Consider the following 20,073-nt stretch of genomic DNA (forward strand, 5'->3'; position numbering starts at 1 on the left):
TTGGTGGTTGGTGCTTTATTTTGAATACTCCACGTGTGTCAAATATAAACACCAACCGTGAATTAGTCTACTTCATATTAGTAAAGACATACAATTTGGAGCTCAGTGGTCGTGGTTTATACTTATAGTAAATTTTGTTTAGTGTGTCTTAAGAGTTCAACTTGTGCTGCAGGCCTTGATCTTTCTTCAGCCTGCATTGACCTCTTCAGGCCAAAGCCAGAATTGCCGATACATTTTACTTGAAATTTTTTCAAGCTCACTGATTGATTTTGTGATTCTGCCTTTGATTTGTTGATCATGATTAGAATCAGAATAAAACACAGGACAAATATTTTCGGCAACCAAAGTATGTTTATCAACTAATTTATTTTTTTTTTGCACAAAATGTGCAATATAAAATATGACTGAAAATACTGTGCAATATATCACTACTCATACTCAATAACATGACTTCATTATTTTATCTTTCTTAAACTATTGTTTAATTCTATGCTGTACATGTGTATATTTTTCTACATTTTTATGTAATTAATATAAAAGTGGAAGGCCTACAAGCATACATTTCCCATCAATTCATTCTGCGTACAGTAATACATAAATACAAAAAAATATATCATGTGATTTACAACAAAGTCAACATAATCAAAAAGTCTCTAATCAATGAGTGCTTATGGAGAGCTCTTCATTTGTTCTGTCTGATCTTAGTATAAGATGCATGAACTGATGAGAACAGATTTAGTTCATAGAGAGAGCTCCTGGATTTCTCTGCCCGCGATCACGAAGAGACACAAAAGTTGAGAGATTTTGAGAATTATATTAGAGCTTGTTGAGATCTCTTCTGAAACTTTAGGAGAGACTAAATTGAGATTTAGTGCATCTTATTGCTCTGGAGAAAAAAATGACACACAGGAGAAATCTGAGTTTGGTGTCACACAGATCTCAAGTTTGTCTAGGAGTAAGTAAATGACACATTGTTGACATCTTTTTGAATGTTTTTTCCTCTGGGAAGGGTTATTTTTAACCAGTATATAGATAGCCTTACATTGGCTGGATATTTGAGTTGGCCACCGTATTCGCAGTTAAGTGTAATTTTTTTGCTGCTTCAATGTTAGCATAAGGTCGGCGCAGTTTATTGTTTTACTTACCTGGCTGGTTGGAAGAAGTCTGGCGTAGCGTGTCGAAAATGGGGCACTCTGTACACCGTGAGAGTGGTGCGCCCTCCTTTATATGACACGATGGCATTGCAAATGTTGCACATGTATTGGCAAAATCAGTATTTCCACTGTATGAACTTTTACTATGTTTTAATCCAATTAGTTTTGTGTGAATTTTTCACCCCTGACCGTTGTTTCATCCTTCTCACACTGAGCTAGATGTGTTCGATGTGGCCTGTCGGCGCTATCGCACAGCTGGTTTCTTTTGAATAGCGGGAGTGTTCGATTCCCTTTTCGAAGAAAAAAAAGAAGTTCCTCACTCCTGTATCTTCCCACGCTGATATATGCCTGTTTGTGTCTTTGTTCCTCGCACTTCTAGACATACGATGCTTTTGGATAGACTGCCCTCTGTTCAGTGGTGACTCGAAGCTTCGATAATAAAATAGAAAAAAAGACAACTGGTTTTGTGGACAATATTTATTAATTAGGAAAAAATTGACAAAACACACAGCGCTGTCGCACACTGTTCATGGTTGGAATGTATAAACACAAACCTTCCTGACGCTTCTTCTCTGGTGTTCGCTGGCTTCTTCGTTGGTGTTATTCGGCCATTTTTGATCATCAAACGTAGGGATCGAAATTTAAAAAATGAACGATTCCGGGAGAATCAATGTTAGTCTCGGTTCCCATAGATGCTCGATGCCCAACCCTATTAATGATCATACTGTCACACAGCATTGTTCAAATAAGCTTTATTACATATAAATTGTAACACATTTTGCTCACCAATTTATGGATTTTAATTCCAAGACAATCCATTAATAATAAAGCACAGTATAGAGTACACATAAATACATTTACACATATTTAAACGTTACCTTGTATTTTACAGAATATTGCACTTTCCTGTTGAGCAGGGTTAATTCCCTTATTTTCTTTCAAAAGACGGAAACAGACATCTACATAAGACCTTTATTTATTTTAGCAGTTTGTGCAAGTGCACTGTAACGTGCATGCAAATGTTGTTAATCATAGAGTGTAAAATCTACCTATAAATATAAATAATTTTGACATTATGTAGTAGTCATGTCATTATGTATGTAGTCTACATGTTGTGTGTCTATGGTATGTAGTGCAGAGATCAGACATTTATTGGCAATAATCATCAAGCACTTGATCTGTCATCCGCAAGAGAGAGACTTTTTGTGTTGTTTCCATCTTGTACTAGCTCATGCTAAAGAAGGTCCAAGAGTAGTTTAGATGTTGTGCGGCGGGATTATGGTCATGAGAGTGCGGCCATCTAGAGGCGCAAAGAGCGGGTACACCTTCTCCTTGAAGTTCCCCGTGAAAGTGTAGATGTGGGACTTTGTTTCGGCGTTGTAGAACGAGATCTGTCCTTCCTCGTAGTCAAGGTAGACCCCCATCCGCTGCGGCACCAGGTTGACAGGCAGCGGCGTCTCAGGCTTGGTGCAGGCGTAGAATTGGTGCGTGCTGCGCCAGAGGCACCAGTAGCCCGTTTTTGGGGTCATGGGGAAGCGGCCGTGGCGCTTGGAGTTGACAATGGTCAGTCCGAGTCGCCAATAGCCGTTGTTGGCGATGTCTACCTCCCAGTAGTGCCGACCTCGGTCGTAGCCCTCCCAAGCCAGCACGCAGGCCCAACTGTCGAAGCGCTGCGAGCTGTATGGCAGGTTGGCTTCCGACAGACCCTCCTGGACTTTACGCTGGTCCTCGGACAAGGTCAGCCACGGGTGGTTGGTCATGGGGTCCAGAATTACATCAGCTGTTCGATTGAAGTCTGTTAGTCTCACATTTCACACACACCTTTTTTTTTTTGTTGTGTGCTGGCCTCACCTGCGGCACTGCGGATCCAATTCCAAACTGAAAGCAGACACAAACATCAGGTATTGACGCACAAGACCAAATTGCAAAGTCATAAACCAAATCAGGATGCCAGGCTGCGTATTGTTGTTGACGCAGCGGTCGAATTAAAGAGGTGAGAGGATTGATCCAAATATTATCTATACCAAGCTAGTTTTGATACACAAACAAAACAATCTTATTTGTGAACAATTTAACAATATTTAATATCATACAAAACTATACGAGAGTATGTAACAATATCAATAAAATAACACAATTATTCACTCTCATTAAATACAGTTGTTTGAGCAAAAAAAGTCAGTGGTGCAAAATAAGTAAACAAAAGCAAAAACTACTATTGGCTCCCATTCAAATCCTTTCACCTTTTGCCCCCAAAACCCGTGTCCAAGGACTTAGTAGGCTAGTATCAATGTGATACCGATACGAGCATGGTGAGGTCAATATACTGTATTTTTTTTTTTCCCAAATATATTTGTGGTTTTTTTTGTGTGTCCCAAACTCAGGGAATACATCCTTGGACATAGGAGGGCTTTGGGGCCAAAAAAACCAAAGGATTTGAATGAAAGCCAATAGTAGTTTTCATTTTGTTATTTTTTATAGGCCTATTGACTTTTTTTGGTCAAACAATTGTAGTAATAGAAGGGAATAATTGTATTATTTTGTTGATATTGTTACATTGCCTAATACAGTATTGTTGTATTAAATATTGTTAAATTGTTGACAAATAAGTTTGCCTATTTTGATTCTAGTCACGAGTCATGATCAACAAATCAAAGGCAAAAATCAAAAACATTCAATGATCTTGGAAAATTTCAAGTAAAAAGTATGATTATCGGTGATACCGGCCCTGAATTTACTTGGTATCAGATCAAAATTTGTTTTATCGGCCACCATGACTACCTGAGTTGGGGATGTATCTTGAAGTTCCTGCTTTCCACGTGCGCTGCTTTACCAGTAACCATAACTGTGGGATCATCCCCTGAGAATAAAAAAAGAAAAACAGCCGTTAACCTCATGTTTCCACATGTGGGACAATAAATTGTAAAAGACGGCCGGGCAGCAGAGAAACCGGCTTTACGAGAGCAATAACGCACGGTTCAAACATTAAATATTTGCCACAAATCAAATAAAGGTAACGAAAACAAATAAATGTCTTTGACCTTCCGTAATGGAGACTATGACCGTTTCAAGTCATTTCTATTGACATGTTATCAGTACAGAGGTGGTTATATAAACAATGACCCGTCTCTTTATTGCACTCTCACACGCACAACTAGGTTGATGTTACATAAAGTGCGTTCATAAAGCTCTCACACCATGTCACGTATCAGCTTGACTTTGCTTCATCCTGCCTATAAACCCAGTATTGCTTTCATTGCTTTATGATCTTATTGCTTGTAACTAGCTGACCTCCTTCAGTTTCCCACATTTCAACTGCAGGCTTTTTCTTGCCACGTGCTTCTTGCCTGGACGTCAGCTCAGCCACTCACCGCGCTGTCTTCTTTGAGGAGCGACCATGTGATGAACTCCAGCAGAGGCAGCAGGCTGACGAGACGTTTCTTTTTCAGGCCCAGTAGGCGTAGCACTTTGCCCAGCTCGTCACTTGGTACGCCACAGCTCTGCAAGTGAAAAGTGCGTCAGTGGTGTGCTTCCTAAGATCAAGGTGCAGGTTTTGCCTCACCTCTGAGACCTTCTGCAGCTCCTTGGCCCACTCCATAATCCTCAGCTGTGCTTTCTCATTAGCATCCAAGTCTTTCTCATGCGCTTTGTTCTCAGGAGTACAGGATTTCTCCTTCAGGAACTGAATGCATGCATTCGGCATATGAGACCTCGTGTATTTAAAAATGCCACCCGTCATTTAGTGCTCCAACTCACCTTGTCCACGTGGCTGAGCTCATTGGCCCACTCCAAGATGAGCTTCCTGCTCTCCTCCAGACTGCGTTCCGTGCGTGAGTCCGACTTCTGAGTTTGTCGTTTGCTGCTTCCTTCCTCTGCATTGCCTCCACCGCGCTGGAACAACACATGCAGACCTTTACTTACTTCCAACCGCTTGAAACAGGCTCATTTTCCCAATATGGAAAGGCCCGTTTCCCATAGCAACGCTCCACCAATCAAACAACTTGCTTCATGTTTGCTCAAAGCTATCATAAACTGCTCATGACACCAAATCACATGTTAATCTTGTTATTTCTGCCATGAAAAATAACATTGAAAGGCATATTTTCTGTGTTACATGTGTGCTCGAATATTTAAATATTTACTTATATTACTTTATAATATATATATATATATATATATATATATATATATAAATGCTCTGATCAGGATCAGGTTTTTATGCTGCTGATACTGATCATCCATGAGTGAAATCGGCTGATACCGATCACATAGATTAAGTGTAAATTTTTAAATGTACTATTGGCTATATCAGGGGTCATCACTGCTTTTTCTTGTGAGAGCTACTTTTACAAAATGAAAATAGCCAAGAGCTACTCATTTTCGCAACATTTATTTTCATAGCTTTTTCAAGCCAAACAAAGCGAATATGCTTGTTTTACCAGAACATTAACAAAATGCTGATATCCACATCTCACATTTTGTATTTCAGAATGCATTTCTTTCTAGTGTTCTCACATTATTAACTGAAAACCTGAATGAAAAGCAGGCTTGCAGGCGCCTCATGTGGTCGTGGGGGCGGGGGCTCAAGGTGGTCACCCCTGGGCTACAGTATATGATATGAACGGGGAACCATAAAATTTAGACAAAAAATATATTTGACTTCGTAACATAATTTGGCCGGACCTCGTTTGGCCGGACCTCGCGGATGCTTGCGTCAAGCATAAACCAACCTGTAGCGGTCGCCCGACCGATGATCACATCGTGAGCCGCCAAAACTCAGCACACCCTGCCAAGTGCCCGCCACCCAAATGCTGCACCAAACTAAAGCTTTTTAATATATTTTTTGTGGCATGTTTTGCAGGGTACAAAACTTATATCATTCTCACAACGACAGGAAGTCCCACACGGCAGACATGTGAAGGGAAAGTGAGCGGGAGACGGTCATTATGCTGCAATGGGGGCGGAGGTGGTCGGCGAAGGGGATCGGCATTAAAAAGCAAGCTGATACCATACTTTTTCACGGAAATTGTCCGATACAGACCGGTATTACTAATATATACAATACTTTCATTTTGTTAGTTTTTTTTCCACACTTTTTTTTGGTGTCATGAGCACTTTAAGGCTGGTGTGTCCACAGTGTGGGCTGGGGCTTGTTTTTTTTATTGGCCCCCGAATTATTCTATGGACAAAATTAAACACAACCCACATTAGAACATGACACAGAAACAAAGGAAAAAAATAGCCCAAATGCCTCCTAAAATGAAGGACTATCTGCACATCTTACAGTATAATATGGTTTTGATTACAGTGGTCTTTGATGGTTCTCATGCGTCCTGTTGTGATAAACATAAGCAGGATACACTTGCTCAATGGTAAATTTTCAAGTATGTTAAAGCTGGAATAATAATAATAGTATTAAGGAACATCACATGGTTCCATTTGTACAGTTTAACATGTCCGAAAAAGAGCTTATTTAATCCTACCCCTTCTCCACAACTTTTACTGATAATTCATTCATACCATATCTTTCACATGTTAACACAATATTTCTATATGCGGCCATTAGAGTATATAGTTTGAACCCCTGTGTTACGGTTCCTTATCCCTGAAATAAAGCGTGTAACAGATGTGTTCACCTTTCATAAAAGTGTGTTGGGTTCTACCTTGCAAACCTGCTCCACTTGCTCCTTCCAATGTTGGATGAACTGTACACACTCCTGCAGGGTGCGCAGATCCTTCAAGCTGCTCTGGCGAGACTGCTGCTGGTGCTGTCAAAGAACATATCCATAAATACATTTATAAGTATGGACAGATTCCGGTCTAGCTGAGCAGCTCACCTGTGAGTGTCCAGTGAGGTTGGCACCGTTGATGGGTCCGCTGGGGGCCGAGCTGTGAACCTGGATGCTCTCCTCAGGGAGGTTCCAGCGCAGGGCCCCAATGGTGCTGCTCTGCTTGATGTTGTAATCCTCCACCTTCAGCAGCAAGCTCATCTCTGCAGGTGCACAGTCACATCATTTACTTTACAATACAATGTCAACACTACAAAGGTGCCATCTCATCAGCGCCACAGTGAGGTCAAAGGTTGCGAGTTATCCAACAGTGACTGAATGGAAACTTACTTCTTTCTGATTTCAGAATGCTCTTCATCTCCATTCAGGTCTCCTCACTCCTGCAGACCAAAAAAAGACAACATAGTGTTCCAGCTGATGAAAAAAAATCAGATTAATCAAGGTAGGGAAAAGTAAAACATGACTCTGGCAGCCACGTTGTTGCTATTTTCAGTACATTTGAACATATGAAGAGTACTTCATAGTATGGCCCAAGTAGCCCCAAATTGTAAAGAGAAATGTAAAAAAACACACATATTTAACCAAATCATCGATGCCAGGGATTTTCAAAATGTGGGGCAGGGGCAAATTTTATAAAAATAAAAAGATTCAACCAAAACTGCAAAAATGGGAAATAGGGAAAATTAGAGATAAAAATGGATCAAATAGAAACGTCTCTCTCTCTCTCGCTCGCTAAAGAACACACTAATTGGACACTAATCTGTACCATAGATTCTCAAACTGTGTCATGAGTACCTCTGGTGGTACAAGGGCTCCATCTAGTCAGTAGCTTAAAAATAAAATTCTATTAGAACAGCTATATAAATGTAACACATTATTGCTTAGTTTATATCTTTAATTACTTATACATTATACAATTTTTCTGTCAGTTTTTTTTTTCCAACTCCTGTATTATTTATGTATTTATTCTACCATCTATTTATTATGTCTTTATGTATCTTAATGTAATTATCGTTATATGTCAATATATGTTTGTAATTATTTTGTATTATTTAATTAATTGTATTTACAGTATTCTGATTTATTATTTGTTTATTATTTGTATTTTTTAAGAAACCCTCTAATAATTGTCTTTGTTTTTTTCCTCCCAATTAGAAAATGGTAATATTTAAGTACAGCAGGTGAACAAACGATCAGTAATGCTGAGATACGGGGAAATTACTAGAATGAAACAAGCCCCGCTTCTTCCTACTCCTTTTCGAACATGCTGAACTGTGCAAGTGTAAACGTGACATTTCTCCATGTTACTTGTTCAGCATGCTTGAAACAAATAAACCATAACCAAATCTATGAACCAAAAATTTCAAAATTGAATTGCCTAATTAAATTTTCCTTCGCTAACATTAATGTTTGACACTCCTCATATGCCAGAAGCCCATTAACTAAACGCTAAACCGTTGTGGTAGCGGAAATGGTAGTTGATGCAAAGCTAAATTATTTACTTGGCGTATAAGGTTTGAGAATCATTGCTCTGTGTCGCATTGGTCTATATTATTAACCCCTAATCAGTCTATAAAGTATAAGTAAATAATATACTTATTTTGTTTAAAAAAGAACACCAAAAAATGGAAATAATAATGGCGACAATGAAGTCAGGTCAGATATAATCCTATCATTAATTCCGTCGTGTACAATGCTAACAATGATGGTTACCTGAAGTCGGAGGGAGTGGAGGTGAAGCTCTGCAGGTGGAAAAATGACTGGACAACCTCCGCTGCCTGTCCAACCTTTTTGATTGTCTCTGCATCAGCCTGACCTTTGGACTCTCTTTTTATGGGGCCACGACAGCAGCCAGCGAGGCTACCTTTATTCTGCTGGCACGTTCGCACTCAGCGCGGTCTTAAATTTTACAGCAGTGACAATAAATCTCTGCCTATCACTGGCTGTGACGCACACTGTGTGTTTACAGTGGCTCTACTTGGCTTAAGATGTTAGTCATATTACTGTACTGTATGTGGGGGAAAAATGTTTTGTTATCAAATCAACAAAAAAATAGTTGAATTTCATTAATACCGGTAACTATACAAAAAGGGAATATCTTTCTGTGTTAATACTGTACTAATTGAATGATTAACGGCAATAAAGTGGTTAAATCAATTATCATTAGACATACACAAAAGCAGTCAGAGAGATGCGACTGACGATTTGAAGTCATATTGTGTGGTTATGACACATTCAATGATTGTAACGCTTGTAGCTAAACTTTGCCAAATTGCTATTATTAGCTGATAACAAACATAACGAATGCGCTGGATTGTCCGTTAGGTAGTGCATGGTTTGCAATGTCGGAGCAGGAAGAGAGCAGGTTTCCAATGATTAAAGCACATTCTAAAGTTAGCACACACCCCCATGCAGTCTCTAACCAAGGCAGACTGCATATTTAATAGCATGGGAAAGTCTCTCCAAACCTTTGACTGGTGCTGCATCTACAGCAATGTACAAATATGCACATAAGTCTGCACAATTTTATAAGTATGTATCGCTACAAAAGTCATGCATACAGTAGGTCTACATAGATCTAAAAATATGTCGGTATTTACCAGTCAAAAGTTTGGAGACACATTCTCATTTAATAGCATGAAAGCGTGTCTCTAAACTTTTGGCTTGTACTGTGAGTAAATGTGACATAACGTCCGCAAAGCTTAAACCTCTTATTTTGCCACGCAATCACCCTGGTACAAGGGTCAAAGTCATTTATCGTATCAATGACTCATCGTGTCACATTCATTTATGTTGCTTGTATCGATGTTGTCCTGGTGACAATAAAAACATGACGCCGAAAAGAAACCAAACCAAGAAACCAAGTGTAAATCTCAACTCAGGTTCATGTGTTTTTATTCATTTATAAAATTGGTATCACAAGCTCACACAGAGCATCAGTACCTTTCATGTTGTCAATGTCAGTGTTGTCAATGCGGGTACAAAAACCAGAATGAAATGTTTTATTTAGTGTTAGTTCCAACACTTGAAAAATTGCTTGAACATGACGGTCTCCTTCCCCTGAGGCAGGATCTCCACCTGAAGCACAACAGCAACAGAGAGAGCTCACTTTTAGCTAGCAGCCACATGACACTAGCTGATGTGTGCAAGTCAAGTCATTAAAAAAACATGCAGGAGCAGGTCATAAGGGTGCCACAGACAAGATAACATTTAGGCCCTCTCCACACGGGAACGCTAGTGAGATTTTTTTTTGGGGGGGGGCGGGTTGAAAAAAATGTGCATCCACACCGTGCCGGATTAGTATGCATCCAGATGAGAAGGGATCACTTGAGTGAAAACAATGAAATAGCCCAGGCACGCCTACGTGCCTACGCAGACGAAACCACGTGACACACTAAACCACGGAAGAAGAAAGAAAGCATGTGCATAAGTCCGTTGTCTTCCGCTTTCCAAGACTCATCTCGACTTAGGAGAAGTGAAACTAAATGTTGACTGGGGTGAGTCATGTCCATCGAAATATTCAGACATTATGTTCGCTTATCATCAAAGCTCGCTTCTGGTCATGTGATGGCAGTGGGGTGGCGGTGGGTCGGTGACGTCATCGTTTTCGTGTGAAAATGACAAGCCGGCGTTTTCAGATTTTACCACTGTGGAAGCCGTTTTGAAAAAATATCGTTTCAGGGTACTCAGAAGACCGTTTCCGTGTGGATGAGAGGCTGAAACGATAAAATACTTTGCTGTTTTGACCTGAAAACGTTTCCTTGTGGATAGTCTCTTACTCAACAGGAAGAAAGGAGGCCATTAAGGGTGTGTTCACACTTGTAGTCCAGTTCTCTGGTCCAGACCAGAAAAAAAGCTCTTTGGTGGTCACTCCAGTGCAGTCAGGTTAACGTTCACACTGGTATTTTTTGTCAGCGGACCAAAAAAAATGCTTTCAGTTAAGCATATGCATATAAGGACGGCACATGTGACTTGTACATTGGCGACCTTGCGCACCCAAAACAACATTACATCTTCCGCGTCACATACACTTTTAGGACTTTCCCTTCTATGGCGGATTTTCTACCAGCTGAGATGTAGCAAAGACGAATTCCTTCAAGCTGACAGCACTTCTGACGACTTCATGGAACTATTGATTAACATGACCGCTTTGTTGACAAGAGCCAAATATGTTGACGTGCTGTATTTACTGGGGATTTAAATCTCTTTGTGGTCGATTATTTAAAAAAGCATCTAGATACACGGGTTAAGATACGATTAAAAAACCCCGATATATTTGAAAAACAGAACGATTCCTTACTGTGTACAAACGATATAATTCGATCCAGTACGATTCAACATTACATTTGTTGATGTGGACATTAATCTTACATTATAAAATAACGAAGCCGATTGTATAAAAGTGGCATTCTTATAGTATTTTAAAATGTGCAAAAGTGCATATCGTATCCCCAAGCATGCTGTAAGGAAGAGGTCCCCAACCACCGGGCTGTGGGAAACGTTTAGGCACACTGATAAAATAAATCACAAACGTAAAAAAAAACCCAAACTAAATAATTTGTAAATAACTACATAAAATTTTATGTAAATGGTTATCAATTTTGGAAATATGGGTCATTATTTCATTCAAGAACCTCAAATTTGGTCCCAAATTCTTAGACTATGTGGGAATGCATAAAGTTAAGCTTTGATGACGTTATTGAGTGCAAATGTGCATATTTGTTCGTGCACCTCTCTGAAATACAAACTGCAGTCTCGTACTGATGGGTGGTCGGGCCGTATTCATTTAGTACTTTTGATTTGATGTTGTTCCTGTCTTAGTTTTACACAATATATAATAAATAATATATATAAGATTGCTGTAATGTATGTATGTTTTGCTGATGTGTTGAAAATCTTTCCCGGTGACAAGCTAGCGCGCTGCTAATGCTAGTGCTGCTAATGCTATTTAGATCCATTCTTGTCTTCAGTCATGCTAAGCTACGGAGCATGCGCAACAATCGTTTTGCTAGCAGCCCGAGCTCTCGCGTTGTTTAAGAGACGGACTGTCAACCGGTCGCTATTCTTGCTATTCTTGATAATCGATTAATCTAAGGATTTATGGCTGATTCTTATCGATCCAAGAGGCTGCTACCGATGCAGCCGCATCTCTCGCTTGTCAAACCGGCAATCCTGTCGCATCACTTTATCGTTCACAACCCTAGTATTTACGCTTCTGAGCTTTCATTTAACTCTTATTTTACGATGCTTTTCACTCATCTTTCTGTTGGGTGTTGCTATGCATCGCCTGGTTACGCTCACATATGGTGGCATCATATCCGGTGCGATAGTGTAATCGGCGTTCACACTTGCCTCACTTAGGACTAGAGTCTGCTGGCAGACCCATCTCTCAGGTGGTCTCTGTCCTGCCTGTTTGGTCTGTTCGTGTTAGTCCACTTGAACAAACGAACCGCACTAGCAGGGCAATCGGTCTCTAGTCTGTTTTAGTGTGTTTTAAGTGTGAATGCGACAGGATGGGAGTGTGTTGCTGTACCTGTGTTTTCATCATGGGGTAAGTCATTTTCTCAATGAAGTTGTCTGCCATCTGCAGAGCCATGTCTTTCTCCTCAGCGTTGGCCCCCGAACCTCAACATCAGCATTACAGCCATTAGGGCCAATGGGAAGAACCATTACAAAAAAATGAGGCATTCAAGGCCAAGTGATCACCTTTCCACACAAAGATCTTTCCATTGGCACCGTTGTCCAGAATGAAGCAGTCGTCGCAAAGCAGCAGCTCCTTGGCAAACGGGCTCTTACCCTCAACTTTGGTCAACGACATGGAACCGGTGGCATCAGACACCTGAGTGGAAGGAGGGAGGAGTTGAGCTTTGATTTTTATTTTTAAAAAAAAGATATTTAATACCTTGTAGAGGGAGGCCGTGTTGGATATGTCTGCTTTGCTGTCTTCCTCTGGTGAGCTTTCAGCCAGCTCAGGCTTCTGTCCCAGGACCTGCCCCACATCCCACACAGCATCCAAGACTTAGAGTGAGAAAATACACTGACTGTCCAAATCAGACAGTATTGTGTACCTTCAGCATTTCCTCAGGCTCCTCCCCTTCGCACGTGTCCACAATCCGAGCTTTTCCATGTCTGTCTGTGTCGCGAATCAGCGAGGCGATCTCCCGCACTTTCTGCTTCTCAAAGACATTGGCCTGGGATCCAGTCCAGGACACAATCACCTGGGCGTGGGAAAAGAGCCAGAATGCATTAAACATATTCTGGGTCGCATGCTGTTTTTTGGAGCATATCATCACCTCCCCAAGGTCCAAGATGAAGCAGTCTCCCTTGTTGAAGCTCTTCCAGGACAGTTCCACCTCCTTGGCACGGATGTTGCGTTTCCCTTTAATCTGGTACAAGCGGCGCACCGTGCCTGAGCCCTGAGACCTCCTGAAGCCCGATTCCACACCTCCATCCTGTGACAAGAGGCTCCTCTTCAACAAAACAAGCTCAGCAGTTTATACATGTGGTGCTATAGGTCGGACCTTGTAGCTGACCCCTCTGGGGAAGAGCTTCATAAACTCGGGAGACTCGTAGCCTTGGACATGTCGGTGCTGGATGGGGTCTCCACCCAGGAAGTTGTCCAGCTGGGTGGCCAGCATGGCACACGCCACCTGCTCGTCCCGGGATGACTTCTCACCTGCAAGAGTGACTTCTTTTGACACAAGTCTTGAATGGTATCAAAGGGAGCAAGAAGAAACTAGGTTGCACAAAGTGCTGCCTAAGCGTTGGACACACGCTGGAAACAACAGCCACTTGTGACCGTCCTCGTGCATTGGTCAATGAAGACAGCAGTGTCTCGTCTCACCGATCCACATGTGGAGGTCGGCTCCCAGCTCACCACGGTTCTCCAGCACCAGGTAGGAGTCACCGTTATAAAAAGCTCCCACCTCTGAGGGGAGCAAAGGCACCGCCTTCATCTTCTCCACCCTCCACGCGTGCAAGCCCGGCTCACGGATCTCTGGACCGAACTGACCCGCTGCGGCCTGGAAGGCGAGCATGCTGCGCGAGGAGAAATCATCAGTGTCATGTAAAAAAGAACAAATAGAAGAAGAGGATATGTGCATACATTCAGGATGCTTCCCTGGACAGCAGAAAGGAGACGTGAAAGCAAACAGACGTGAAATGACACAATCAGATGGTGACTTCCTCTGGCAACACCGAGTGGGCTCTCAAGCAAGTCACACCTGCACACTAGGTGTGGGTGGATTGATCCAAATATTGATAGTATCGACACCAATCAGTGCCTGATCCATATTAGCATGATAAGACCGATATTTTTCAGTTCTCTTCAGTTTCTGCCCTTTGCAAATTCATCAATTTTTAATTAATAAAATGTTAAAAATGATTGGACTCATACAGAAAATACATTTAGAATACAGTTCAATGGACAAATATTAATATTTATTTTACGTTATCATTAATTGTTTTTTTTATTTTTCATCAGGGCCTCACCTGCCTTCCCTGACTGCACATCACTGAGTTCAGCTCTAACCATCCACCCTTTATGGTTAAGTAAGTAACAGACTGCAGTGAAACAGAGGGCTTTGGGGGCAAAAATCCAAAGGATTCAAATGAGAGCCAATAGTAGTTTTTGCTTTGGGTTACTTATTTTTCACAACAGTCTTGGCGTTATTTTACTCAAACAATTGTATGTAATAAAAAGGACTAAGTCAGGTGCGTCAAACTCCTTTTCACCACAGGCCACATCACAGTTATGGTTGCCCTCAGAGGGCCGCAGCTTTGCCTGAAATGTGCGCGCAACTGGACTGTTAGAAGACATTTCGCCTCTCATCCAAGCAGGCTTCATCAGTTCATGCTCAAAGACTAGAAAGGACAGCTCTAAACTGCATGCTGTACACATTTTTGGTCAAAAAATTTTCACAGGCATTATTTACAGGCTTTTGCGAGCCACACAAAACAATGTGGTGGGCCGAATCTGGCCCCCGGGTCTTGAGTTTAACACCTATAGGATAAGGAAATAATTGTATTACTTTGTGGATATACTTACACTGTCTTATATTGTGGTATTTTTTTCACAGATATGTGTGTTTCTTTTCTGAATCTTTTTTCTGATTACAATGATCTACAAATTAATGGTAAAATCATCTTGAAAAATTTCACATAAAAAGCATTGGTATCAGTAATACTGGCCCAGTATTTACTTGGTATAAAAAAAATAATAAATTGCAGGATTGCCCACTCCTAACTGCACACAGTAAAGTGTCGCCATACTGTATGCTCATGTGGAAACGATGGCTGCTGTTATGACACAGGAGGAAGGCTGCTTCCCCTCAATGCCCTCGGAATCTGTGCATCATAAATTCTCCTTATATGGGACAAGAGATGATGAAGACGCTCTGGCAGGGCGATACCTTATCAGGTCGCTGTGGCGGGGTTGCCGCATATTGCAAGGGTTCAATAAATATTAACACAGCGAGGATGGAGCGGAGAGCAGTAATGTAAGTCAGCGGTTCATGGCAGAGACTTCAAACTGCAGCCACAAGCGACAGACAAGAACTTGAAAGTGATATTTAGCATTGCTAATGCCACTGCAGTGACCGAAGTGCACTGATCCACGACTGCTGCTAATTTCAATATTTGGATGCCTGGACTAGAGTGGAAGAAAAGCCACTCCAAAGCAAGAGGAAAGAGCCAACTCAACTGGATGACGCTGTCTGACTCTGGCTCCATACTCAGAGGCCTCCGGAGAGTCTGGTCGAGAGGTCCAGGAGAAGTTTGTTTTCACCTGGCCTGAGCGGCTACTATGTGGGAGGTAACTGAAGCCGCTGTGATGAAAGCCTAGCTACCTGTGACGACGGTACAAGGGGGGGATGAGGTAGAGTCGGGTTCCTCGAGCTTGGCTACAAGGACAGCGACCTTATGTCTATTCTCTCTGTGCATAATGCATATGAGACCCTCACTGTTAAGCTGATGTTTACCACAAACGCCCCACCCTTACTTTCAGGAAGTGGTGAAGTGCTGCTTGATGTGAACGATAAGAAGAGGAGAAGAACTTTTCACAACTAGCAACAGCATTGCAACGAAAAATCAGACTGGATAGTCGCATTGTCCCGCTGTGACACTTTTCAACTGACTTGTAGTGTGGAAAACAGAAAATTGAAGGTTAAGGATGTGCAAATATGCAACAAGAGCAATAATGTGCAGCATATGCTGTAAAAGGCTTTAGGTTGAAGGCTTACCTTGGAAAATGAGGGTGGTGCAGGACCAAACTGGCAAAGAATGGAGAGAAAAGTGGTCACGCAAGGAGAAGCACGTCCTAAGCACACAAATTCTTTCTGACAACACACACACACACACACACACACACCACATATTTCCTGCCTGTGTCAGCCAAGCCGCCTGTCTCAAACACAAAAGGAACATTCAATGCAAATACAAACGACATCTGTCTGATTCAATCGTCTTTGGATTTGATGAAGTGGTTGACGGTATAAACCTTATCATTTTTCTGATGATTCAATCGTCTTTACATTTGATTCAGTGGTTGACAGTATAAACCTTATCATTTTTCTGATGGTTATCTTTTTTAACCTTAAAAATGATACTACAGCAGCAGACCACAAACCCCTGAGAACGAATCTCAGCACTCAACAGTGGAGGTGGGCGATACTGCATGTTTGAGTAAATAAATACAGTAAGTAAATAAATACAGTAAGCAAATACATTTTTCAAGATCACTGAATGAGTTTGTGATTTTGCCTTTAATTTGTTGATTATAAAAAATATGTCTCTCATCATGCTTGTATCAACCCCATACTGATACTACCCTTTGTGCCGATGCTATTGATATTTGGATCGAGCTGCCCATCCACGCCCACACAGTCAGCTCTTACTGTGACACAGCCTACACACCTTCATAGCAGTGCATGTTGAGGTTAGCCTTTGAGCTATGCAACATTGCACACAATGAGTCATAGTTTGCACATGTCCAGACAGGTAGATTATGCTTATATAATTTGAAACTGGGGTTAAACTGGGGTTTACTGTAGGTATGTAGAATTTATATTTGTACCACTCTAGTTAATAGTTACACAAAATAGCTGTTCTTAATCATTGTGGGATTATGATTCATTTTGTTGTTGCTACTATTTATTATATATATTGTATTATTATTCTTTAAGGGACTGATGGGATTTACAGGACTCCAGCTACCTAGAGGGCGCCAATATTCAAACGTACTGCAAGCATTATATCCGCCCTCTTCCTGCTTTGAGTATCGGTAGTAATCTACCCCGCCAAAAGAAGCACCTCTTTTTAGGGAGCTAAGACAAAGAGCCGGTTTATTGATAGTACAGAGGGTAAAATTATTGTACAAATGCCATAATAAATATTGTACATCTGGCAACGTTTTAAGTCAATAACGGCATGATGTTTTCATACAATGATGGATAAATCTTTTCTGGCTTCCATTGCATGTTTATTTCCAACATATGATTTCACCTCCCCAATTAAAATATGCGTCGCTTTTTTGCCATGTCTCCAAAATTGGGTACGCCAGCTACAAAGGTGGCGTAGCGGTGGGCACATTCTCACATCAAGTTGTGTGTTCATAGGTGCCATACTTTGCGTGGAAAACGGAGAACGCAACTTTTTGGCCCCATTTTGTGCGTACGCAAGCTTTATAAATTAAGCCCCGGATGTGTCATTTTTCAAGTTCCCCGAAAGCAAAGACAGGTATGTGTCATAAAAATGTTGTGGATTTATGACAATGGTTGTTGTAAATAGACAGGACAGTGGCCAAGACTCAAAGTGTTGTCCATCCATCCATTTTCTATGCCGCTTCTCCTCTTCAGGGTCGCTGGGGTATGCTGGAGCCTATCCCAGCTGACTTCGGGCGACCAGTCCAGGGTGTACCCCGCCGGTCGCCCAGCCAATTGCAGACTCAAAGTGTTGTCCCACACAATATAGCTTTAAGCTAATTTGTTTGTCTGGGTGATTAGTTGAATTTGCAACAAATCTGTGATGATGATTTAGGTATGCAGGCAGCATAAAACCCTGATCGGAGTATCCGTAATTTCAATATGTTTTGTCTATTATTAGTAATTATAGACCATTGTCTACAATGAAACAGTGATCATTTATTAATTAATTTCAGAAAAATCGTAATATACAGTAGCGTGGGCAGTGATAATCGAACTGCGATTCTGCGAGGGACGGCTTTTATACAATGTTATTCTGTATGTACTGTTCTGTACTATCTGTGTGCAGTAAAAGTTAAGTAAAAAAGAAAGAAAAACGATCCGTACCAGAAACACAATCTGTTCTGCGCATGCATGTGCATTGGCCTATTTTTCGACAGTCATGTTTAGGCAACCCAATTTATACTACACATGCATAAACAATGTCACTATATCATCTGCCGACTTAATTTACAACAGTCAAGTGTCAGGCAACCGGTTTGTACTACGCATGTGCAGTGTACGTCACTCCCCCAGCCAAAAAAAAACATTATTTAGTTTCTTCAACCGAGCTTCTTTCCGGTTGTGGGTGCGTCTCTGGGCCTGCCGGTGTGTGGCCCCCGGTACTCGTCTGCCTTTGTGGGGTGTGATCTCTCGCTGGTCTCGGGGGTTGGCTGTCCTCCGGTCCGCCGGCGCCCTGTCTTTGGTTGGGATTACCTCTCTGTGGCCCCTTGCTGGTCCTCTCGGGAGGGTGGGCTCTCTTGGCTGGCTCTTGGGGCGCTGATCTTTGTGCTGCTTGCCCCTGTGGGCCTGGTGGCCTTCTCAGTGACAATTACACGCCCACACATTCCTGCACCTTTATATATATGAAGACTTCCCCACATACAGAGATACCTGTACACACGTACATATGCACACTCGCAGTACATACATACTTCCCCACATTACTCACTGAGTTAACCAGGGTGTTATTATGTTGTTGGTTTTATTACAGCGACGGTGATTTCAGCAGTATGATTATAGTTTTTTTTTTACAATGATGTGCATTACAGTTATTGTCATTCTGTTCACTATAATAGATAATCATTTCATTACTACAATTATGTGTGACTGTTTCAATGCAGTATTGTCATTGTGATCACTATCATAGTTCATCATTTCATTACTACTATTATGTGTGACTGTTTCAATGCAGTATTGTCATTGTGATCACTATCATAGTTCATCATTTCATGACTACTATTATGTGTGACTGTTTCAATGCAGTATTGTCATTGTGATCATTATCATAGTTCATCATTTCATTACTATTATTATGTGTGACTGTTTCAATGACCAGATATGACGTAAACGCCTGTGGCACATCTGAGCATGCGCTACGTGCATTGTGTAAGTTTTTACGTAGGGTCATTCTTGGTGAATAAAATATGATAGAAACATCTGCATGCTGGCAGAGTCACTAAGAAAAAAACAATATATTACATATATGGAGTATGGTTATTGACCATTTATGTTCATACATTTAAATAATAATATCACAGCACATGACATCTGTCATAAACATTTGCTAGTGGAGGAAGTGATGTATATCTGCATATGTGCAGAACCAATCAAGATTCTGGTACAGATTGTGCAGTAACAGAGCCATCCCGGCAGCTGCTGTTGAAATGAGCGTATATTCTTATGTCTGCCTTGTTGGTGATAAAAGATAGAAGACATTATATCAATGTCAAATCAGCCAGCTGGATGAAAATTTATTGTGTATTAATAAAGTCCGTCAAACATTTAATTGCATCTGGCTCTCCGACCGGAGCGGCTGTGTGGATGAGGTGTTCCAGTGAATTTGCTGAAATCACATACAGTCCTAGCTCTCCGCTGCCATCGGGGTATTAAAATGAATGCATTATCACATCAGTGCCCTCCCCTCATGGAGAGTGACCCACAGACACACATTTTTACCACTGAACACACCCGTGTGCCTCGCTGCTGTCCAGGCATGCAGATTTTCCCACTCTGGAAGCCGTTTTCAGGTCACCCAGAATTCTTTTGCTGTGTGGATGAAAGACTGAAACTTCACTGTTTTGACCTAAAAAGGTTCCAGTGTGGACAGGCCCAAACAGCCGACCTTCACATCACTAATATCTACGTGACTAACAGACAGGTGTGAGTGAC

General features: G+C 41.4%; 4 protein-coding genes across 8 annotated transcripts in view; 1 reads left to right on the top strand and 3 right to left on the bottom strand.

The window, feature by feature from the left end:
- The window catches only part of hacd4 (3-hydroxyacyl-CoA dehydratase 4), a 6,824-nt gene extending 5,387 nt beyond the window's left edge, over positions 1–1,437 (bottom strand). For both annotated transcript variants that reach the window (XM_054752455.1, XM_054752456.1), the window contains exon 1: positions 1,146–1,437. In XM_054752455.1, coding sequence (XP_054608430.1) covers positions 1,146–1,258 — 113 coding nt within the window. In that variant the 5' untranslated portion in view covers positions 1,259–1,437. The remainder of the gene's footprint in view (positions 1–1,145) is intronic.
- Positions 1–1,536, top strand: part of focad (focadhesin) — a 24,876-nt gene extending 23,340 nt beyond the window's left edge. For 2 of the 3 annotated variants that reach the window (XM_054752444.1, XM_054752445.1), the window contains one exon: positions 1–1,535. This exon is cut by the window's left edge and continues 337 nt beyond it. The gene's annotated coding sequence lies outside the window, so the exon portion shown is untranslated. The other variant, XM_054752443.1, reaches the window with a different exon arrangement.
- A 409-nt stretch (positions 1,537–1,945) lies between these two features.
- Positions 1,946–7,307, bottom strand: si:dkey-219e21.2 (zinc-binding protein A33). Its single transcript, XM_054800650.1, has 9 exons — positions 7,274–7,307; positions 6,992–7,146; positions 6,818–6,922; positions 4,911–5,045; positions 4,717–4,836; positions 4,526–4,654; positions 3,936–4,014; positions 3,006–3,032; positions 1,946–2,934 (listed from the first exon to the last, which is right to left on the bottom strand). The coding sequence occupies exons 1-9, from the start codon at positions 7,305–7,307 to the stop codon at positions 2,411–2,413; spliced, it is 1,308 nt and encodes a 435-aa protein (XP_054656625.1). The 3' UTR covers positions 1,946–2,410.
- A 2,489-nt stretch (positions 7,308–9,796) lies between these two features.
- capgb (capping protein (actin filament), gelsolin-like b) lies at positions 9,797–16,283 on the bottom strand. 2 transcript variants are annotated; one of them, XM_054752620.1, is made up of 9 exons: positions 16,183–16,283; positions 13,788–13,981; positions 13,465–13,619; positions 13,237–13,395; positions 13,012–13,161; positions 12,846–12,932; positions 12,650–12,782; positions 12,477–12,568; positions 9,797–10,021 (listed from the first exon to the last, which is right to left on the bottom strand). In XM_054752620.1, exons 2-9 carry the CDS (start codon positions 13,978–13,980, stop codon positions 9,956–9,958), a joined length of 1,035 nt encoding a protein of 344 aa, XP_054608595.1. In that variant the 5' UTR covers position 13,981; positions 16,183–16,283; the 3' UTR covers positions 9,797–9,955. The 2 variants fall into 2 exon arrangements, with proteins under 2 accessions (XP_054608595.1, XP_054608594.1); XM_054752619.1 differs by lacking the exon at positions 16,183–16,283 and adding an exon at positions 15,645–15,903.
- Positions 16,284–20,073: the final 3,790 nt, after the last annotated feature.

This window comes from Dunckerocampus dactyliophorus, chromosome 15, assembly GCF_027744805.1.
Source record: "Dunckerocampus dactyliophorus isolate RoL2022-P2 chromosome 15, RoL_Ddac_1.1, whole genome shotgun sequence".
In the NCBI taxonomy this organism is placed as follows: Eukaryota; Metazoa; Chordata; class Actinopteri; order Syngnathiformes; family Syngnathidae; genus Dunckerocampus; species Dunckerocampus dactyliophorus.